The 24,249-nt window shown below is 43.1% G+C and overlaps 1 protein-coding gene across 11 annotated transcripts in view; it reads left to right on the top strand.

Moving 5' to 3' along the window:
* The window catches only part of ylpm1 (YLP motif containing 1), a 59,859-nt gene that overhangs the window by 22,503 nt on the left and 13,107 nt on the right, over window positions 1-24,249 (top strand). For all 11 annotated transcript variants that reach the window (XR_016495502.1, XR_016495501.1, XR_016495500.1 and 8 more), the window contains 8 exons: window positions 8,755-8,990; window positions 12,152-12,318; window positions 12,664-12,726; window positions 13,297-13,416; window positions 14,012-14,188; window positions 14,397-14,480; window positions 14,723-14,806; window positions 16,326-16,403. Coding sequence is in view for 7 of the 11 variants with exons in the window: in XM_090233256.1 (XP_090089382.1) it covers window positions 8,755-8,990; window positions 12,152-12,318; window positions 12,664-12,726; window positions 13,297-13,416; window positions 14,012-14,188; window positions 14,397-14,480; window positions 14,723-14,806; window positions 16,326-16,403 (1,009 nt within the window). In the remaining 4 variants the exon portion in view is untranslated. The remainder of the gene's footprint in view (window positions 1-8,754; window positions 8,991-12,151; window positions 12,319-12,663; window positions 12,727-13,296; window positions 13,417-14,011; window positions 14,189-14,396; window positions 14,481-14,722; window positions 14,807-16,325; window positions 16,404-24,249) is intronic.

Below are 24,249 nucleotides of genomic sequence, written 5' to 3'. Positions count from 1 at the left end.
TATTATATCACACTGTCACTGTGACTAGTCCGGCTGGTATTATACCACACTGTCACTAGTCCAGCTGGTATTATATCACACTGTCACTGTGACTAGTCCAGCTGGTATTATATCACACTGTCACTGTGACTAGTCCGGCTGGTATTATATCACACTGTGTGACTGTGACTAGTCCGGCTGATATTATATCACACTGTCACTGTGACTAGTCCAGCTGGTATTATATCACACTGTGTGACTGTGACTAGTCCGGCTGGTATTATATCACACTGTCACTGTGACTAGTCCAGCTGGTATTATATCACACTGTGACTAGTCTGTCTGGTATTATATCACACTGTCACTGTGACTAGTCCAGCTGGTATTATATCACACTGTGACTAGTCCGGCTGGTATTATATCACACTGTGACTAGTCCGGCTGGTATTATATCACACTGTCACTGTGACTAGTCCAGCTGGTATTATATCACACTGTGACTAGTCCAGCTGGTATTATATCACACTGTGTGACTGTGACTAGTCCAGCTGGTATTATATCACACTGTGACTGTGACTAGTCCAGCTGGTATTATATCACACTGTGACTAGTCTGTCTGGTATTATATCACACTGTCCCTGTGACTAGTCCAGCTGGTATTATATCACACTGTGACTAGTCCGGCTGGTATTATATCACACTGTGACTAGTCCGGCTGGTATTATATCACACTGTCACTGTGACTAGTCCGGCTGGTATTATATCACACTGTGTCACTGTGACTAGTCCAGCTGGTATTATATCACACTGTCACTGTGACTAGTCCAGCTGGTATTATATCACACTGTCACTGTGACTAGTCCGGCTGGTATTATATCACACTGTGTTACTGTGACTAGTCCAGCTGGTATTATATCACACTGTGACTAGTCCGGCTGGTATTATATCACACTGTCACTGTGACTAGTCCAGCTGGTATTATATCACACTGTGTTACTGTGACTAGTCCAGCTGGTATTATATCACACTGTCACTGTGACTAGTCCGGCTGGTATTATATCACACTGTGACTAGTCCGGCTGGTATTATATCACACTGTCACTGTGACTAGTCCGGCTGGTATTATACCACACTGTGACTAGTCCAGCTGGTATTATATCACACTGTGTTACTGTGACTAGTCCGGCTGGTATTATACCACACTGTGACTAGTCCAGCTGGTATTATATCACACTGTCACTGTGACTCGTCCGGCTGGTATTATACCACACTGTCACTGTGACTAGTCCAGCTGGTATTATATCACACTGTGACTAGTCCGGCTGGTATTATATCACACTGTCACTGTGACTAGTCCAGCTGGTATTATATCACACTGTCACTGTGACTAGTCCGGCTGGTATTATACCACACTGTGACTAGTCCAGCTGGTATTATATCACACTGTGTTACTGTGACTAGTCCAGCTGGTATTATATCACACTGTGACTAGTCCAGCTGGTATTATATCACACTGTCACTGTGACTAGTCCGGCTGGTATTATACCACACTGTGACTAGTCCGGCTGGTATTATATCACACTGTTACTGTGACTAGTCCAGCTGGTATTATATCACACTGTCACTGTGACTAGTCCGGCTGGTATTATATCACACTGTCACTGTGACTAGTCCAGCTGGTATTATATCACACTGTCACTGTGACTAGTCCGGCTGGTATTATATCACACTGTCACTAGTCCAGCTGGTATTATATCACACTGTCACTGTGACTAGTCCGGCTGGTATTATATTCCACTGTCACTAGTCCAGCTGGTATTATATCACACTGTCACTGTGACTAGTCCAGCTGGTATTATATCACACTGTCACTGTGACTAGTCCAGCTGGTATTATATCACACTGTCACTGTGACTAGTCCGGCTGGTATTATACCACACTGTGACTAGTCCAGCTGGTATTATATCACACTGTGTTACTGTGACTAGTCCGGCTGGTATTATACCACACTGTGACTAGTCCAGCTGGTATTATATCACACTGTCACTGTGACTAGTCCAGCTGGTATTATATCACACTGTCACTGTGACTAGTCCGGCTGGTATTATACCACACTGTCACTGTGACTAGTCCAGCTGGTATTATATCACACTGTGACTAGTCCGGCTGGTATTATATCACACTGTCACTGTGACTAGTCCAGCTGGTATTATATCACACTGTCACTGTGACTAGTCCGGCTGGTATTATACCACACTGTGACTAGTCCAGCTGGTATTATATCACACTGTGTTACTGTGACTAGTCCGGCTGGTATTATACCACACTGTGACTAGTCCAGCTGGTATTATATCACACTGTGACTAGTCCGGCTGGTATTATATCACACTGTTACTGTGACTAGTCCGGCTGGTATTATATCACACTGTCACTGTGACTAGTCCGGCTGGTATTATACCACACTGTCACTGTGACTAGTCCGGCTGGTATTATATCACACTGTCACTGTGACTAGTCCAGCTGGTATTATATCACACTGTCACTAGTCCAGCTGGTATTATATCACACTGTGACTAGTCCAGCTGGTATTATATCACACTGTCACTGTGACTAGTCCAGCTGGTATTATATCACACTGTCACTGTGACTAGTCCAGCTGGTATTATATCACACTGTCACTGTGACTAGTCCGGCTGGTATTATACCACACTGTGTCACTGTCACTAGTCCAGCTGGTATTATATTACACTGTCACTAGTCCGGCTGGTATTATATCACACTGTGTCACTGTGACTAGTCCAGCTGGTATTATATCACACTGTGTCACTGTCACTAGTCCAGCTGGTATTATATCACACTGTGACTAGTCCAGCTGGTATTATATCACACTGTGACTAGTCCAGCTGGTATTATATCACACTGTCACTGTGACTAGTCCGGCTGGTATTATATCACACTGTGACTAGTCCAGCTGGTATTATATCACACTGTCACTGTGACTAGTCCGGCTGGTATTATATCACACTGTGTTACTGTGACTAGTCCGGCTGGTATTATATCACACTGTCACTGTGACTAGTCCAGCTGGTATTATATCACACCGTCACTAGTCCAGCTGGTATTATATCACACTGTGTCACTGTGACTAGTCCAGCTGGTATTATATCACACTGTGTCACTGTGACTAGTCCAACTGTTATTATATCACACTGTGTTACTGTGACTAGTCCAGCTGGTATTATATCACACTGTGACTAGTCCAGCTGGTATTATATCACACTGTGTCACTGTGACTAGTCCAGCTGGTATTATATCACACTGTGACTAGTCCAGCTGGTATTATATCGCACTGTGTTACTGTGACTAGTCCAGCTGGTATTATATCACACTGTGACTAGTCCGGCTGGTATTATATCACACTGTGTTACTGTGACTAGTCCAGCTGGTATTATATCACACTGTCACTAGTCCAGCTGGTATTATATCACACTGTCACTGTGACTAGTCCAGCTGGTATTATATCACACTGTGTTACTGTGACTAGTCCGGCTGGTATTATATCACACTGTCACTGTGACTAGTCCGGCTGGTATTATATCACACTGTCACTGTGACTAGTCCGGCTGGTATTATATCACACTGTGACTAGTCCAGCTGGTATTATATCACACTGTCACTGTGACTAGTCCAGCTGGTATTATATCACACTGTCACTGTGACTAGTCCAGCTGGTATTATATCACACTGTCACTGTGACTAGTCCGGCTGGTATTATATCACACTGTGTGACTGTGACTAGTCCAGCTGGTATTATATCACACTGTGTGACTGTGACTAGTCCGGCTGGTATTATATCACACTGTCACTGTGACTAGTCCAGCTGGTATTATACCACACTGTGACTAGTCTGTCTGGTATTATACCACACTGTCACTGTGACTAGTCCAGCTGGTATTATATCACACTGTCACTGTGACTAGTCCAGCTGGTATTATATCACACTGTCACTGTGACTAGTCCAGCTGGTATTATACCACACTGTGACTAGTCCAGCTGGTATTATACCACACTGTCACTAGTCCAGCTGGTGTTATATCACACTGTCACTAGTCCAGCTGGTATTATACCACACTGTCACTGTGACTAGTCCAGCTGGTATTATATCACACTGTCACTGTGACTAGTCCGGCTGGTATTATACCACACTGTCACTAGTCCAGCTGGTATTATATCACACTGTCACTGTGACTAGTCCAGCTGGTATTATATCACACTGTCACTGTGACTAGTCCGGCTGGTATTATATCACACTGTGTGACTGTGACTAGTCCGGCTGATATTATATCACACTGTCACTGTGACTAGTCCAGCTGGTATTATATCACACTGTGTGACTGTGACTAGTCCGGCTGGTATTATATCACACTGTCACTGTGACTAGTCCAGCTGGTATTATATCACACTGTGACTAGTCTGTCTGGTATTATATCACACTGTCACTGTGACTAGTCCAGCTGGTATTATATCACACTGTGACTAGTCCGGCTGGTATTATATCACACTGTGACTAGTCCGGCTGGTATTATATCACACTGTCACTGTGACTAGTCCAGCTGGTATTATATCACACTGTGACTAGTCCAGCTGGTATTATATCACACTGTGTGACTGTGACTAGTCCAGCTGGTATTATATCACACTGTGACTGTGACTAGTCCAGCTGGTATTATATCACACTGTGACTAGTCTGTCTGGTATTATATCACACTGTCCCTGTGACTAGTCCAGCTGGTATTATATCACACTGTGACTAGTCCGGCTGGTATTATATCACACTGTGACTAGTCCGGCTGGTATTATATCACACTGTCACTGTGACTAGTCCGGCTGGTATTATATCACACTGTGTCACTGTGACTAGTCCAGCTGGTATTATATCACACTGTCACTGTGACTAGTCCAGCTGGTATTATATCACACTGTCACTGTGACTAGTCTGGCTGGTATTATATCACACTGTGTTACTGTGACTAGTCCAGCTGGTATTATATCACACTGTGACTAGTCCGGCTGGTATTATATCACACTGTCACTGTGACTAGTCCAGCTGGTATTATATCACACTGTGTTACTGTGACTAGTCCAGCTGGTATTATATCACACTGTCACTGTGACTAGTCCGGCTGGTATTATATCACACTGTGACTAGTCCGGCTGGTATTATATCACACTGTCACTGTGACTAGTCCGGCTGGTATTATACCACACTGTGACTAGTCCAGCTGGTATTATATCACACTGTGTTACTGTGACTAGTCCGGCTGGTATTATACCACACTGTGACTAGTCCAGCTGGTATTATATCACACTGTCACTGTGACTAGTCCGGCTGGTATTATACCACACTGTCACTGTGACTAGTCCAGCTGGTATTATATCACACTGTGACTAGTCCGGCTGGTATTATATCACACTGTCACTGTGACTAGTCCAGCTGGTATTATATCACACTGTCACTGTGACTAGTCCGGCTGGTATTATACCACACTGTGACTAGTCCAGCTGGTATTATATCACACTGTGTTACTGTGACTAGTCCAGCTGGTATTATATCACACTGTGACTAGTCCAGCTGGTATTATATCACACTGTCACTGTGACTAGTCCGGCTGGTATTATACCACACTGTGACTAGTCCGGCTGGTATTATATCACACTGTTACTGTGACTAGTCCAGCTGGTATTATATCACACTGTCACTGTGACTAGTCCGGCTGGTATTATATCACACTGTCACTGTGACTAGTCCAGCTGGTATTATATCACACTGTCACTGTGACTAGTCCGGCTGGTATTATATCACACTGTCACTAGTCCAGCTGGTATTATATCACACTGTCACTGTGACTAGTCCGGCTGGTATTATATTCCACTGTCACTAGTCCAGCTGGTATTATATCACACTGTCACTGTGACTAGTCCAGCTGGTATTATATCACACTGTCACTGTGACTAGTCCAGCTGGTATTATATCACACTGTCACTGTGACTAGTCCGGCTGGTATTATACCACACTGTGACTAGTCCAGCTGGTATTATATCACACTGTGTTACTGTGACTAGTCCGGCTGGTATTATACCACACTGTGACTAGTCCAGCTGGTATTATATCACACTGTCACTGTGACTAGTCCAGCTGGTATTATATCACACTGTCACTGTGACTAGTCTGGCTGGTATTATACCACACTGTCACTGTGACTAGTCCAGCTGGTATTATATCACACTGTGACTAGTCCGGCTGGTATTATATCACACTGTCACTGTGACTAGTCCAGCTGGTATTATATCACACTGTCACTGTGACTAGTCCGGCTGGTATTATACCACACTGTGACTAGTCCAGCTGGTATTATATCACACTGTGTTACTGTGACTAGTCCGGCTGGTATTATACCACACTGTGACTAGTCCAGCTGGTATTATATCACACTGTGACTAGTCCGGCTGGTATTATATCACACTGTTACTGTGACTAGTCCGGCTGGTATTATATCACACTGTCACTGTGACTAGTCCGGCTGGTATTATACCACACTGTCACTGTGACTAGTCCGGCTGGTATTATATCACACTGTCACTGTGACTAGTCCAGCTGGTATTATATCACACTGTCACTAGTCCAGCTGGTATTATATCACACTGTGACTAGTCCAGCTGGTATTATATCACACTGTCACTGTGACTAGTCCAGCTGGTATTATATCACACTGTCACTGTGACTAGTCCAGCTGGTATTATATCACACTGTCACTGTGACTAGTCCGGCTGGTATTATACCACACTGTGTCACTGTCACTAGTCCAGCTGGTATTATATCACACTGTCACTAGTCCGGCTGGTATTATATCACACTGTGTCACTGTGACTAGTCCAGCTGGTATTATATCACACTGTGTCACTGTCACTAGTCCAGCTGGTATTATATCACACTGTGACTAGTCCAGCTGGTATTATATCACACTGTGACTAGTCCAGCTGGTATTATATCACACTGTCACTGTGACTAGTCCGGCTGGTATTATATCACACTGTGACTAGTCCAGCTGGTATTATATCACACTGTCACTGTGACTAGTCCGGCTGGTATTATATCACACTGTGTTACTGTGACTAGTCCGGCTGGTATTATATCACACTGTCACTGTGACTAGTCCAGCTGGTATTATATCACACCGTCACTAGTCCAGCTGGTATTATATCACACTGTGTCACTGTGACTAGTCCAGCTGGTATTATATCACACTGTGTCACTGTGACTAGTCCAACTGTTATTATATCACACTGTGTTACTGTGACTAGTCCAGCTGGTATTATATCACACTGTGACTAGTCCAGCTGGTATTATATCACACTGTGTCACTGTGACTAGTCCAGCTGGTATTATATCACACTGTGACTAGTCCAGCTGGTATTATATCGCACTGTGTTACTGTGACTAGTCCAGCTGGTATTATATCACACTGTGACTAGTCCGGCTGGTATTATATCACACTGTGTTACTGTGACTAGTCCAGCTGGTATTATATCACACTGTCACTAGTCCAGCTGGTATTATATCACACTGTCACTGTGACTAGTCCAGCTGGTATTATATCACACTGTGTTACTGTGACTAGTCCGGCTGGTATTATATCACACTGTCACTAGTCCAGCTGGTATTATATCACACTGTCACTGTGACTAGTCCAGCTGGTATTATATCACACTGTGTTACTGTGACTAGTCCAGCTGGTATTATATCACACTGTCACTGTGACTAGTCCGGCTGGTATTATATCACACCGTCACTGTGACTAGTCCGGCTGGTATTATATCACACTGTCACTGTGACTAGTCCGGCTGGTATTATATCACACTGTCACTTGTCCAGCTGGTATTATATCACACTTTGTTACTGTGACTAGTCCAGCTGGTATTATATCACACTGTCACTGTGACTAGTCCAGCTGGTATTATATCACACTGTGACTAGTCCGGCTGGTATTATATCACACTGTGTTACTGTGACTAGTCCAGCTGGTATTATATCACACTGTGACTAGTCCGGCTGGTATTATATCACACTGTGTTACTGTGACTAGTCCAGCTGGTATTATATCACACTGTGACTAGTCCGGCTGGTATTATATCACACTGTGTTACTGTGACTAGTCCAGCTGGTATTATATCACACTGTGACTAGTCCAGCTGGTATTATATCACACTGTGACTAGTCCAGCTGGTATTATATCACACTGTGACTAGTCCAGCTGGTATTATATCACACTGTGACTAGTCCGGCTGGTATTATATCACACTGTGTTACTGTGACTAGTCCAGCTGGTATTATATCACACTGTGACTAGTCCGGCTGGTATTATATCACACTGTGTTACTGTGACTAGTCCAGCTGGTATTATATCACACTGTGTTACTGTGACTAGTCCAGCTGGTATTATATCTCACTGTGACTAGTCTGTCTGGTTGTTGTGGCCTTGTGAATGCTGCCTGCTCCGGGGCCTGCGTGTTCACAAAGCATCTAAGAGTTAGGAGTACTGATCTAGGATCAGGTCCTCCTTGTCCATATTATCATATTCATTATGATCTAAAAGGGGAAACTGATCCAAGATCAGCAACCCCATTTTCTTAAAAAAAAAAACTATTTTGTAACTACCGGTCCAGATCTGCAGTGTTCTGAGGGATTTTCATCGTGTGTCTCTCTTTTCTCTCCAGACAACCCCCTGGCCATCCTCGCCCCGGTCCCCCACCTCCTCGCCCGGGCTACAGGGACAGAGACATGAGGGAGAGGGAGGGCAGCCGGACCAGTAGAGACAGAGAGGATACTTATGGAAGACCTGGGGGTTATGACAGACCTCAGTTCGAGCGCGGGCCTGAACGTGGGCCTGAGCGCTACAACCATGGTGACGAGCGCGGGCCGGAGCGCTACAACCATGGTGCCTCAGCGTATGGTAAGACATGCTATGTACTGCGTTCTCTAACAAACATATGCTAGCTAAGACATGCTATGTACTGCGGTCTCTAACAAACATATGCTAAGATATGCTATGTACTGCGGTCTCTAACAAACATATGCTAGCTAAGACATGCTATGTACTGCAGTCTCTAACAAACATATGCTAAGACATGCTATGTACTGCGGTCTCTAACAAACATATGCTAGCTAAGACATGCTATGTACTGCAGTCTCTAACAAACATATGCTAAGACATGCTATGTACTGCGGTCTCTAACAAACATATGCTAGCTAAGACATGCTATGTACTGCAGTCTCTAACAAACATATGGTAAGACATGCTATGTACTGCGGTCTCTAACAAACATATGTTAAGACATGCTATGTACTGCAGTCTCTAACAAACATATGGTAAGACATGCTATGTACTGCAGTCTCTAACAAACATATGCTAAGACATGCTATGTACTGCAGTCTCTAACAAACATATGCTAAGACATGCTATGTACTGCAGTCTCTAACAAACATATGGTAAGACATGCTATGTACTGCGGTCTCTAACAAACATATGCTAGCTAAGACATGCTATGTACTGCAGTCTCTAACAAACATATGCTAAGACATGCTATGTACTGCGGTCTCTAACAAACATATGCTAGCTAAGACATGCTATGTACTGCAGTCTCTAACAAACATATGCTAAGACATGCTATGTACTGCGGTCTCTAACAAACATATGCTAGCTAAGACATGCTATGTACTGCAGTCTCTAACAAACATATGCTAAGACATGCTATGTACTGCGGTCTCTAACAAACATATGCTAGCTAAGACATGCTATGTACTGCAGTCTCTAACAAACATATGGTAAGACATGCTATGTACTGCGGTCTCTAACAAACATATGGTAAGACATGCTATGTACTGCGGTCTCTAACAAACATACACTCCCTTTCAAAAGTTTGGGGTGACTTATAAATGTCCTTGTTTTTGAAAGAAAAGCACATGTTTTGTCCATTAAAATATAATCAGATTGATCAGAAATATAGTGTAGATATTGTTAATGTTGTAAATGACTATTGTAGCTGGAAACGGATACATTTTTTAATGGAATATCTACATAGGCGTACAGAGGCCCATTATCAGCAACCATCAGTCCTATGTTCCAATGGCACGTTGTGTTAACTAATCCAAGTTTATAATTTTAAAAGGTTAACTGATCATTAGAAAACCCTTTTGCAATTATGTTAGCACAACTGAAAACTGTTGTCCTGATTTAAAGAGGCAATAATACTGTCCTTCTTTACACTAGTTTAGTATCTGGAGCATCAGCATTTGTGGGATCGATTACAGGCTCAAAATGGCCAGAAACAAAGACCTTTCTTTTGAAACTCGTCAGTCTATTCTTGTTCTGAGAATTGAAGGCTATTCCATGCGAGAAATTAACTAGAAACTGAAGATCTGGTACAACGCTGTGTACTACTCCCTTCACAGAACAGCACAAACTGGCTCGAACCAGAGTAGAAAGAGCAAGAGGACAAGTACATTAGTGTCTAGTTTGAGAAACAGACAAGTCCTCAACTGGCAGCTTCATTAAATAGTACCTGCGAAACATTGCCTTGCTGACATCTTTGCACACTCTTGGCATTCTCTCAACCAGCTTCACCTGGAATACTTTTCCAACAGTATTGATGGAGTTCCCACATATGCTGAGCACTTGTTTACAGCAATTCCTTCACTCTGCGGTCCAACTCATCCAAACCACCTCAATTGGGTTGAGGTTGGGTGATTGTGGAGGCCAGGTCATCTGATGCAGCACTCCATCACTCTCAAATAGCGCTTACACAGGCTGGAGGTGTGTTTTGGATCATTGTCCTGTTGAAAAACAAATGATAGTCCCACAAAGTGCAGACCAGATGGAATGATGTATCGCTGCAGAATGCTGTGGCAGCCATGCTGGTTAAGTGCGCCTTTAATTATAAATAAATCACTGACAGTGTCACCAGCAAAGTACCCCCCTCACCATCACACCTCCTCCTCCATGCTTCACGGTGGGAAATACACATGCAGAGATCACCCACAGCACGTCTCACAAAGACACAGCAGTTGGAACCAAAAATCTCCCATTTGGATTCATCAGACCAAAGGACAAGTTTCCACCAGTCTAATGTCCATTGATCGTGTTTCTTGGCCCAACCAAGTCTCTTCTTCTTATTGGTGTCCTTTCAGTAGTGTTTCTTTGCAGCAATTCGACCATGAAGGACTGATTCACGCAGTCTCCTCTGAACAGTTGATGTTGAGATGTGTCTGTTACTTGAACTCTGTGAAGCATTTATTTGGGCTGCAATTTCCGAGGCTGGTAACTCCAATGAACTTATCCTCTGCAGCAGAGGTAACTCTGGGTCTTCCTTTCCTGTGGCGGTCCTCTTCAGAGCCAGTTTGATCATAGCGCTTGATGGTTTTTGCGACTGCTCTGAAAGAAACTTTCAAAGTTCTTGAAATGTTCTGTGTTGACTGACCTTCATGTCTTAACGTAATGATGGACTGTCGTTTCTCTTTGCTTATTTGAGCTGTTCTTACCATAATATGGTCTTGGTCTTTTATCAAATAGGGCTATATTCTGTATACCACCCATACCATGTCACAACACAACTGATTGGCTCAAATGCATTAAGAAGTAAATAAATTCCACAAATCAACCTTTAACAAGGCACACCTGTTAATTGAAATGCATTCCAGGTGACTACCTCATGAAGCTGGTTGAGAGAATGCCAACAGTGTGCAAAGGGTGGCTATTTGAAGAATCTCAAATATAAAATGTATTTTTAATTTATTTTACACTTTTTTGGTTACTACATGATTCCATATGTGTTATTTCATAGTTTTGATGTCTTCACTATTATTCTACAATGTAGAAAATAGTAAAAATAAAGAAAAACCCTTGAATGAGTAGGTGTTCTAAAACTTTTTACAGGTAGTGTACATGCCGAAAAACGCGTTGGTTTTAACAATCAAAATGGTGTTTGTGAAGGCAACTTCCATTGTCCTACTAATTTTCAGTTTGCTTGTCTTTTCATGCCTCTTGGTTTTAAAGTAAAATTGCGACAGGTTTCTCTTTTTTTTGCTTTGCACTGACTGTCCTGTCTTGTGGTCTAGGTGAACGGAGGAGTTACCCAGAGGAGAGAGGAGGAGGAGGCCCCACGTCGTCCCACCCTCCTCCCCCCCCACCGACTGCTCCTCCTTCCAGGATGGAGAAGAAACCGGAGACCAAGAACGTGGAGGACCTTCTCAAACTGCCAGGCCGAGACACTCGTCCAGAAAGGGTGCAAATAAATGACTTCTCGCTCAATCATCTTACTCTTCATTCACTTACTTCCTCATTCACTTCAATACAACTTTAAATACAGTACTTCCTCATTCACTTCAATACAACTTTAAATACAGTACTTCCTCATTCACTTCAATACAACTTTTAAATACAGTACTTCCTCATTCACTTCAATACAACTTTATTTACCCCTCTCGGGGACAATTAAGAAATGCGTTGCCAGGATAATAACATCCTCAACCTGTAGGCCAATACAAGTACAACAAGAGTAGACAGATCTCATATCCCCAGATGCATGTCTCGTGTATGAGTGAGTTCCATAACCTCTGATGTTTCTCAGATCGTCATCATAATGAGAGGCCTACCAGGAAGTGGGAAAAGCCATGTGGCCAAGCTGATACGGGTGAGTAGAACCTAACTACAGTACTTCCTGTATCTTCCAACGTGGCTGTTCTGTTGTGGTAATAATAACTTGTCTGGGATGAAATGTTCTCTCCTGTCCCGCGTTTCCTGTTTTCCAGATATACTAATATATGGTATATTGTATCCCAGAGTTCTTTCACAACGGTCAACTACCTAGCCTCGTTCCACCATCCTGATCTCGAGAGCTACGAGAGAGCGACGGTCAGGATGGTGGATCAGGTTAATCTAAATACCTGCACCACTCGTCTTAAATGCACGCTGCTACCTGCACCACTCGTCTTAAACGCACGCTGCTACCTGCGCCACTCGTAGTTGTCGTCTTGTCTGGAGCGCTGCCTTCTCTCACTGAAATACCTTGTCGTTACTAGCTCTGACTTTTCTGCTAGCGGCTTTATTCAGGAAGTTTTGCTTACTGTGACTGTGAAAGGTGGTTGTCTCATCTAGCTACCTTTTAAATAAAAAAAAGATGAGTACACTATAACTGTAAGTGTCTCTGGATAAGAGCGTCTGCTAACTGACTAAAATGTGAAATGTTGTTGCGTGGGTTAAGGACAAGGAGGTGGAGTGTGGAGGGGCTCCACCCAGAGTGCTGGGGTTAGACGACTACTTCATGACGGAGGTGGAGAAGGTGGAGAAGGACCCAGAAACAGGGAAACGGATCAAACTCAAGGTGTGTCCTTCTGTTTGCTCTCTGACTGACTTAAACCTCTCTCTGTGTGTGTGTGTGTGTGTTCCTGCTATATGTAGAGCATAAGGCTTTCTACAAGAGAGCAGTTTAGTGAAATACTATCTCTCTGTAGGAGATGACTGTAGGCCTTAAGAAAACTTACCCATGTGTAATATGGTGTCTCACTGGAGCTATTGTAATGCATGAAGCAAATGGGCCCCATTTATGCTATGTTGTTTTCATTAAGCAATAACTCACCGAAGAGGGTGTGGTATATGGGCCAATATACCACGGCTAAGGGCCGGTTCTTATGCGCAACGCAGAGTGCCTGGACACTGCCCTTAGCCGTGGTATATTGGGCGTAAATCACAAACCCCCGAGGTGTCTTATTACTGTTATAAACTGGTTAGCAATTTAAATAGAGCAGTAAAAAATAACATGTTTTGTCCGTTTTTATACGGTCTGATATACCACGGCTTTCAGCCAATCAGCATTCAGGGCTCGAACCACCCAGTTTATGATTAAATATTTGAACACGTGTTTATTTTGTATTTTTAATATCAATTCATAAATTGTTTATTTTTTTTATTTTTGTCAGTGTCTGGAATACGAGTACGAAGCCGAGATGGAAGACACGTACAGGAACAGTATGCTAAAAACATTCAGGAAGACCCTAGACGACGGCTTCTTCCCCTTCCTCATCATCGACGCCATCAATGACCGGGTTAAATACTTTGATCAGTTCTGGAGTGCTGCCAAGACTAAAGGCTTCGAGGTGAGTTGACGTTTTCATATCTTGAAATATCAAAAAATAATACCGTTCCTTAGTCCATACTAGCTTACCATTTTAGAATTCATGCCCAATGAATGACTTAATTCGAAGTTGTGTACTAGTGTGGAGATTCGAACCGAATTAAAACGTATACGCTTCCTGATGTGGCCTACATTACGTGGAAACGTGTCAAATGTTTTTTTTATACCAGGTATACTTGGCGGAAATCACGGCAGACAATCAGACTTGTGCTAAAAGAAATGCCCACGGACGGAAGATGGATGATATTCAGAAGGTACTGTACTGAGTGTCCTCGAGTCAACAACCGCAGAGCTCTTATACATTTTTAGTGGATTCAGGGGTCATATTTATCAAGGCATTGATAACGACAGTGATAGACCATGCGTAGATTGTCTATTTATTGTCTTGTGTCTGTCTATATAGTATTTTTTTTTTAATTAGAGTAATTAATGGCAATATATAGTGTTTTTTTTAAATTCCCGTTCTGTTTTCTATTTCTGTTTTCTGTCCGTCTAGATGTCCAGTAACTGGGAGTCGTCTCCACGTCACATGGTACGGCTGGATGTCCGTTCCCTGCTTCAGGACGCTGCTATTGAGGAGGTATGTAGTACGGGAACATGTCACAATATGTTGACATCTTGGTTTTTATACCCGTTAGGGGCGTTAAAGGTGCTACACATAGGATTTGTTTGAATATCGGCAGTAGTGGTGAAATTAGTGTTTCACGGTAATTCTTACCTGTCAGTGTTGTGATTGGCTGGGATATTTGCCTATTGGCTGGGATATTTGCCTATTGGCTGGGATAGTTGCCTTTTGGCTGGGATAGTTGCCTTTTGGCTGGGATATTTGCTGGGATATTTGCCTATTGGCTGGGATATTTGCCTATTGGCTGGGATATTTGCCTATTGGCTGGGATAGTTGCCTATTGGCTGGGATATTTGCCTTTTGGCTGGGATATTTGCCTATTGGCTGGGATAGTTGCCTATTGGCTGGGATATTTGCCTTTTGGCTGGGATAGTTGCCTTTTGGCTGGGATAGTTGCCTTTTGGCTGGGATAGTTGCCTTTTGGCTGGGATAGTTGCCTTTTGGCTGGGATATTTGCTGGGATATTTGCCTATTGGCTGGGATATTTGCCTTTTGGCTGGGATATTTGCCTATTGGCTGGGATATTTGCCTATTGGCTGAGATATTTGCCTATTGGCTGGGATATTTGCCTATTGGCTGGGATATTTGCCTATTGGCTGGGATAGTTGCCTATTGGCTGGGATATTTGCCTATTGGCTGGGATATTTGCCTATTGGCTGGGATATTTGCCTATTGGCTGGGATAGTTGCCTATTGGCTGGGATAGTTGCCTTTTGGCTGGGATATTTGCCTATTGGCTGGGATATTTGCCTATTGGCTGGGATATTTGCCTATTGGCTGGGATATTTGCCTATTGGCTGGGATATTTGCCTTTTGGCTGGGATATTTGCCTTTTTGATTTCTCCCGACCAGAGTGGTATTTGTTGTAAAAAATGACAAAGCTGTTTTGACTTTGGCTGTGTTATCTAGTGGCCAATGTAGAAATTGCTCTGTCATTTCCTGGTCGATAGAATTGTACACTGTTCACTCAATTTCAGTTTGTGAGCAAAAAAAACCAATAACTGAATAGTGAAGAGGAATCATTCTACCAATCACTGTCAAATATAATTTTCAATAACCAGAAATATTGTTTGTGAAGCTAGTGGACCAAAACAGAAAGTATGAAGCTCACGGCCCAAGGCTCCACCGTGTTACGGGGAAATGGGATGCAGGGGAGGTTCATTGGGAATGCAGCTTAATGCTGTTCCAATTCACCTAGCATCCACACGGGGGATACATTCTAGTCGTAGCACCTTTTTTTTTTTTGAGCGCTTATATAATGGGCTCCTGCTATAAGAGTGAACCTTGTCCTCTCTTATTAAAAGATGTGTCGTACCTGTTGGCACTGTCCTCAATGATTTCGGTGTCGCAACTTGTGTGGTTGTAAAGTTTTTTATTATTTTTATTATAGAATATTAATTCTACCTACCTAATGGCATTTAAAAAAAATAAGAATCCAAAAATTTTATTCAATGGAAACATTTTGTGTTTTAAAGGTTGAGATGGAAGACTTAAATCCTGATGACGAGCCACTGAAGGAGCCCAAGAAGGAGGAGGAGGAGGAAGATATTAAGGTAGGACCCAGTCAGCAAGCCTTTAGGTCTGTTATTAAGGTAGGACCCAGTCAGCAAGCCTTTATATCTGGTATTAAGGTAGGACCCAGTCAGCTAGCCTTTATATCTGTTATTAAGGTATTACGGTAGGACCCAGTCAGCTAGCCTTTATATCTGTTATTAAGGTAGGACCCAGTCAGCAAGCCTTTATATCTGTTATTAAGGTAGGATCCAGTCAGCTAGCCTTTATATCTGTTATTAAGGTAGGACCCAGTCAGCTAGCCTTTATATCTGTTATTAAGGTAGGATCCAGTCAGCTAGCCTTTATATCTGTTATTAAGGTAGGATCCAGTCAGCAAGCCTTTATATCTGGTATTAAGGTAGGACCCAGTCAGCTAGCCTTTATATCTGTTATTAAGGTAGGATCCAGTCAGCTAGCCTTTATATCTGTTATTAAGGTAGGATCCAGTCAGCAAGCCTTTATATCTGGTATTAAGGTAGGACCCAGTCAGCTAGCCTTTATATCTGTTATTAAGGTAGGACCCAGTCAGCTAGCCTTTATATCTGTTATTAAGGTAGGACCCAGTCAGCTGGCCTTTATATCTGTTATTAAGGTAGGACCCAGTCAGCTAGCCTTTATATCTGTTATTAAGGTAGGACCCAGTCAGCTAGCCTTTATATCTGTTATTAAGGTAGGACCCAGTCAGCTGGCCTTTATATCTGTTATTAAGGTAGGACCCAGTCAGCTAGCCTTTATATCTGTTATTAAGGTAGGACCCAGTCAGCTAGCCTTTATATCTGTTATTAAGGTAGGACCCAGTCAGCTAGCCTTTATATCTGTTATTAAGGTAGGACCCAGTCAGCAAGCCTTTATATCTGTTATTAAGGTAGGACCCAGTCAGCTAGCCTTTATATCTGTTAAGGTAGGACCCAGTCAGCTAGCCTTTATATCTGTTATTAAGGTAGGACCCAGTCAGCTAGCCTTTATATCTGTTAAGGTAGGACCCAGTCAGCTGGCCTTTATATCTGTTATTAAGGTAGGACCCAGTCAGCTAGCCTTTATATCTGTTATTAAGGTAGGACCCAGTCAGCTAGCCTTTATATCTGTTATTAAGGTAGGACCCAGTCAGCTAGCCTTTATATCTGTTATTAAGGTAGGACCCAGTCAGCAAGCCTTTATATCTGTTATTAAGGTAGGACCCAGTCAGCTAGCCTTTATATCTGTTAAGGTAGGACCCAGTCAGCTAGCCTTTATATCTGTTAAGGTAGGACCCAGTCAGCTAGCCTTTATATCTGTTAAGGTAGGACCCAGTCAGCTAGCCTTTATCTGTTATTGTTCTTAAAGATATCTACTGATCCCTCATATCCACTAGAGCAGGACTCTCCAACCCTGTTCCTGGAGAGCCTACCCTCCTGTAGGTTTTCACATCTTTATCAACCAGCTAATTATTAGAACCTGGTATGCCAGGTGCGCTAGGACGGTAGGTCTCCAGAGCCCTCCACCAGAAACACATGTTGATATGGTGTCATGGCAGTGAGCAGAAATGCTAGGTTGCTTGCAGGTACAGTGAGTGACTTGCTGACAAAAGGCCAGTATTGCAGCTACAGCAGTATATTTATTTTTTACTTAAAGTCCCAGTGCAGTCAAAAATGTAATTTTCCTGTGTTTTTATATATATATTACCACACTATGAGTTTGGAATAATACTGAGTTTGTGAAAATGATATTGTATTTTTTTGTGTAAGAGCTGTAAATTGTAGCCTGTTTCCCTCCCCACTCAGATCCCTCCGACAGTCTTAGATAAATTCTTGTTAGAGAAATTGCTCTTTGCTAAGAAACTATATTCGTTTATTGTTGGGGGTTTTTTGCTACCCAGAAGTGATTTGATATTGAGATTATATTTTTTTTAAACTGCTGCATTAGACCTGCTGTTTTTAATTTGGTCTTGTGTTTTTGGTCGAAACTGTCCTCGGTTGTGCTGAGATTAATCAAATTGATCCAAAATATTTCATAATATTAATGAGAACTTCATCAAGTTATAGATTTTTTTTAATTATTTATTAATCAAATGTTGTTTTGGGGTGTAAAATATACATATTTGTAATATATATCACATTAAACATTTAGTAATAACAGAAGGCATTTTAAACTTCACACAATGTAACACTTTTGTATGACTTAATATAAAAAATTGAGGGGAGTGGGGAAAGAGGTTCTTGTGCATTAATAAGCACGCTGAAGACGACATGAACAATAAGCAAGTGGTCTTGCAGTGCCTGGATAAGTGGGTATCCTCAAATTTTGCCCCCCCCCCCCCCCCCCCACAAAAAAATCAACCAAGACATCAAACCAAACCTTTTCAATAACAGGTTTGCAAACCCGTTGTTGCCTTAGTTAGCATTTACTTGTAGATATCATAAGCTAAAACATTTTTCCAATCCTACTGGCTCCCGATGTCATTGTTCTGTGAGCTGCTCCATGCGACAATCAGTTGAGAGCTGAACGCTCCTGCTGCCTGATATTCGGCTGAAACAAGCTGTGTGCGGCACACTTATAAAACAATATATATATATATATATATATATATATATATATATATATATATATATATATATATATATATATATATATATATATATATATATATATATATATATATATTTTGTAAAGAAAATCTTTGAAATTGTTGCCTTTATATTTTTGTTCAGTATATATATATATAAACTGAACAAAAATATAAAGGCAACCATTTCAAAGATTTTCTTTATTTTTGACTAAACACTTTAATACATATGTCTTTTATATTTTCTGCCGTTCAGTGTATTTCACATGCTTTGTGGTTGTGTAGGCAACTTTCTGCATGATTTCTCTTATTGTACTACATCATTGATAGGTCGGTCGTGTACCTCCGCTACACTACTTTGATACTCATCAGTAGGGATTACGAAGTGAGTTTAAGCAATGCACCCCTGAAAGAAAAAGTGGGTATGTGGCGTATACCCTCCACTACACACATTACTACAGTCCCTGGTTCGAATCCAGGCTGTATCACATCCGGCCGTGATTGGGAGTCTCATAGGGCAGCGCACAATCGGCCCAGCGTCGTCGTCCGGGGGTTTGGCCCCGGGGTAGGCCGTCGTGGTAAAATAAGAATTTGTTCTTAACTGATTTGCCTTAGTTAAATAAAGGATACACTTTAAATAAAACAATTTAAAAGGTCATTAAATAAACACTACACTTCTAAGAGCCTCTTTCACAACATTAGATTATTATTATTTTTTGCACCAATGAAAACGTGGCACTGGCTCGCCCATGGGTTGATGTTTCAGCCATGTCGTGTCTCAATAAACAGTTTAGCGTTCGGCTAGTTATGTGTGACATGCGGACGAGCAAGTCAACCGCTGTAGTATGGACGAAGCCTGAGCTGGAATGTGAAGCGCTCAATAAACAGTTTAGCGTTCGGCTAGTTATGTGTGACACACGGACGAGCAAGTCAACCGCTGTAGTACGGACGAAGCCTGAGCTGGAATGTGAAGCGCTCAATAAACAGTTTAGCGTTCGGCTAGTTATGTGTGACACGCGGACGAGCAATCAACCGCTGTAGTACGGACGAAGCCTGAGCTGGAATGTGAAGCTAGCTGAAGCCGGCTAGCTTTAGAAACTTTTGAGTAGATCTAGCTGGCTTCATAGAAAACCTGCAGGAGGGGATAGTTGCCCTTTTTTAATTCAATTGCACACCTACCTAGCAAGCGATCATTGGGCTAGCTGTGTTTCTGTACTGTACAATGTAGTCCTACTGTGTACATTTGATGGAAGAGTTTGTCAAACAAATGCCCTCCCGATTTGATACAAATCATCTGTTATCATTCTGCCAGGTAGGAAGACTTTGCAGTTGCCAGTCAACATTTAATTGGGTGGGAAGGTTTTTTCGGGGGCGGGGGGGGGGGGGGGACCTAAGAACTTTTCATTAAAACCGTGCATGATGACTGAATTGTGCATCGTAAAGATTCAACCAAGACATCAGACCACAAACTTTATAATTGAATGAATCTCTTGAGTATGTTATCTCTACTGCTACCAGAATCCCACCTCAAACACCCAGGGAAGGTCCTTCCAGAACTATTATTATTAACACAATTCATTAGATGATAGATCCATTTATTAGAAATGGTAAGAAAATGATGTTAGGATCATGTTTACTGAAGCACAGAGAGAAGCTACAGTACACCAGGAAACACATCTCACTCAGAAGTTGAGTGGGATTGGACATTAGGAAATATGGTGTCACAGGGTTTTGGGTCAATTCCATTTCAATTCAGAAAGTAAACCAAATTCCAAATGTTCCTCAATGAAAAGCATTGGAGAATTGTAATTGTCAGTGTTCTACCTGAATTGAAGAATTTGAATTTTCAGTGTTCTTCCTGAATTGAAGAATTGGAATTGTCAGTGTTCTACCTGAATTGGCTGAAATTGAAGAATTGGAATTGTCAGTGTTCTTCCTGAATTGGCTGGAATTGAAATAGTATTTATCGCAACCCTGCTGGAAGGTCTCAATTAACGTTCTACTTTCAGGAACAAGGTAACCTCGTATCCAGACTCTCTCCTCCATTAGCTGTCTACTGTTTTAAACGAGCCTCGGATACCACTTCATAAATGCTACTTTATTAATGATTCAAATATTTGTAGAAATTCAAAATCAGTTATTTGCCCAGCCCATTTAGTGCTGACAAAATGACCATGGCATGCCGAGAGGTGCTCTGACGGACAACAATCCCAGAGTCTCTAACCTCGTCCACCAGTCGTCTCCCTCTGTCTGTATGCCATAGCAGTTAGCCAAGGGGCGAGGTTACCTTGTTCCTAACAACAAAAAGCTAATGTGTCTCAGTTGGTAGAGCATGGTGCTTCCAACGCCAGGGTTGTGGGTTCGATTCCCACGGGGGACCAGTATGAAAATGTATCCACTCACTACTGTAGTGGCTCTGGATAAGAAAGTCTGTTAAATGACTCACTACTGTAGTGGCTCTGGATAAGAGAGTCTGTTAAATGACTCACTACTGTAGTGGCTCTGGATAAGAGAGTCTGTTAAATGACTCACTACTGTAGTGGCTCTGGATAAGAGAGTCTTCTAAATGACTCACTACTGTAGTGGCTCTGGATAAGAGAGTCTGCTAAATGACTCACTACTGTAGTGGCTCTGGATAAGAGAGTCTGTTAATTAAATGACTCACTACTGTAGTGGCTCTGGATAAGAGAGTCTGTTAAATGACTCACTACTGTAGTGGCTCTGGATAAGAGAGTCTTCTAAATGACTCACTACTGTAGTGGCTCTGGATAAGAGAGTCTGTTAAATGACTCACTACTGTAGTGGCTCTGGATAAGAGAGTCTGTTAATTAAATGACTCACTACTGTAGTGGCTCTGGATAAGAGAGTCTGCTAAATGACTCACTACTGTAGTGGCTCTGGATAAGAGAGTATGCTAAATGACTCACTACTGTAGTGGCTCTGGATAAGAGAGTCTACTAAATTGTAAATGTAAAATATATGGAGTCGTATCTGAGGCTCTATTCCAAAGTGTTTTTGCCAACATGTTGAAGGAGAAAAAAGTAGCACATAAAAAGGCCAGTCACTTTTTTTTTTTAGCTTTCCAACTTTTTGTAAATGACTACCTAGATACAGGACGACCTAGATACAGGACGACCTAGATACAGGACGACCTAGATACAGGACGACCTAGATACAGGACGACCTAGATACAGGACGACCTAGGTAAAGGATCGACCTAGGTAAAGGACGACCTAGGTAAAGGACGACCTAGATAGAGGACGGCCTAGATACAGGACGACCTAGATACAGGACGACCTAGATACAGGACGACCTAGATACAGGACGACCTAGATACAGGACGACCTAGATACAGGACGACCTAGATACAGGACGACCTAGATACAGGACGACCTAGATACAGGACGACCTAGATACAGGACGACCTAGGTAAAGGATCGACCTAGGTAAAGGACGACCTAGGTAAAGGACGACCTAGATAGAGGACGGCCTAGATACAGGACGGCCTGGATACAGGACGGCCTGGATACAGGACGGCCTGGATACAGGACGACCTAGATACAGGACGACCTAGATACAAGACGACCTAGATACAGGACGACCTAGATACAGGACGACCTAGATACAGGACGGCCTAGATACAGGACGGCCTGGATACAGGACGGCCTGGATACAGGACGGCCTGGATACAGGACGGCCTGGATACAGGACGACCTAGGTACAGGACGACCGACCTAGGTACAGGACGACCGACCTAGGTACAGGACGACCGACCTAGGTACAGGACGACCGACCTAGGTACAGGACGACCGACCTAGGTACAGGACGACCGACCTAGGTACAGGACGACCGACCTAGGTACAGGACGACCGACCTAGGTACAGGACGACCGACCTAGGTACAGGACGACCGACCTAGGTACAGGACGACCGACCTAGGTACAGGACGACCGACCTAGGTACAGGACGACCGACCTAGGTACAGGACGACCGACCTAGGTACAGGACGACCGACCTAGGTACAGGACGACCGACCTAGGTACAGGACGACCGACCTAGGTACAGGACGACCGACCTAGGTAAAGGACGACCGACCTAGGTACAGGACGACCGACCTAGGTAAAGGACGACCTAGATACAGGACGACCGACCTAGATAAGGGACGACGGCCGACCTAGATAAGGGACGACGGCCGACCTAGATAAGGGACGACGGCCGACCTAGGTAAAGGACGACCTAGATACAGGACGACCGACCTAGGTAAGGGACCACGGCCGACCTAGGTAAGGGACGACGGCCGACCTAGATAAGGGACGACGGCCGACCTAGATAAGGGACGACGGCCGACCTAGATAAGGGACGACGGCCGACCTAGATAAGGGACGACGGCCGACCTAGATAAGGGACGACGGCCGACCTAGATAAGGGACGACGGCCGACCTAGATAAGGGACGACGGCCGACCTAGATAAGGGACGACGGCCGACCTAGATAAGGGACGACGGCCGACCTAGATAAGGGACGACGGCCGACCTAGATTATGGACGACGGCCGACCTAGATAAGGGACGACGGCCGACCTAGATAAGGGACGACGGCCGACCTAGATAAGGGACGACGGCCGACCTAGGTAAAGGACGACCTAGATACAGGACGACCGACCTAGGTAAGGGACGACGGCCGACCTAGGTAAAGGACGACCTAGATACAGGACGACCGACCTAGGTAAGGGACGACGGCCGACCTAGATAAGGGACGACGGCCGACCTAGATACAGGACGACCGACGTGATTTAACGATTTAACGACAAATGTAAACAAACGATTAATGTATTTATTTAGTACATTTAGCTGCTTCATTATTATTGTGGGCTCAAGATTCCTGTTATTAAGGAAATGGCTATATCCACTACTGCTTCCTGTTATTAAGGAAATGGCTATATCTACTACAGCTTCTTGTTTTTAAGGAAATGGCTATATCCACTACAGTTTCCTGTGTTGGAAGCATACGGTTTGAGAGGTATAACAACTATCCTGATTTCAAGTTTTGACCCAGAATACTTGTATTTCACATTCTTAATGTATTTACCAAATACTGCAGAATCAAAGACGATTTAATGTCCAACTTGTGCACATCAGTGTTGTGTTGGGGGGGGTTTAACTAATGGTCTAACTTCTTCTTCAGTAACTAGGCTGTATAATCTGTTTTGACTTGGTGTTGAACCACGATTAACACAAAGAAAGTGTTGATCAAATCTAGTTGTGCACTTGTAGTAGGCTAGCTTGTCTATCAACTAGCTGTTTTCT

Source organism: Oncorhynchus mykiss, chromosome 4, assembly GCF_057628025.1.
Source record: "Oncorhynchus mykiss isolate SJ-2025 chromosome 4, ASM5762802v1, whole genome shotgun sequence".
Lineage (NCBI taxonomy): Eukaryota > Metazoa > Chordata > Actinopteri > Salmoniformes > Salmonidae > Oncorhynchus > Oncorhynchus mykiss.
Note: the sequence above shows the minus strand (reverse complement) of the source record. Positions and strands in the feature narration are given on the sequence as shown.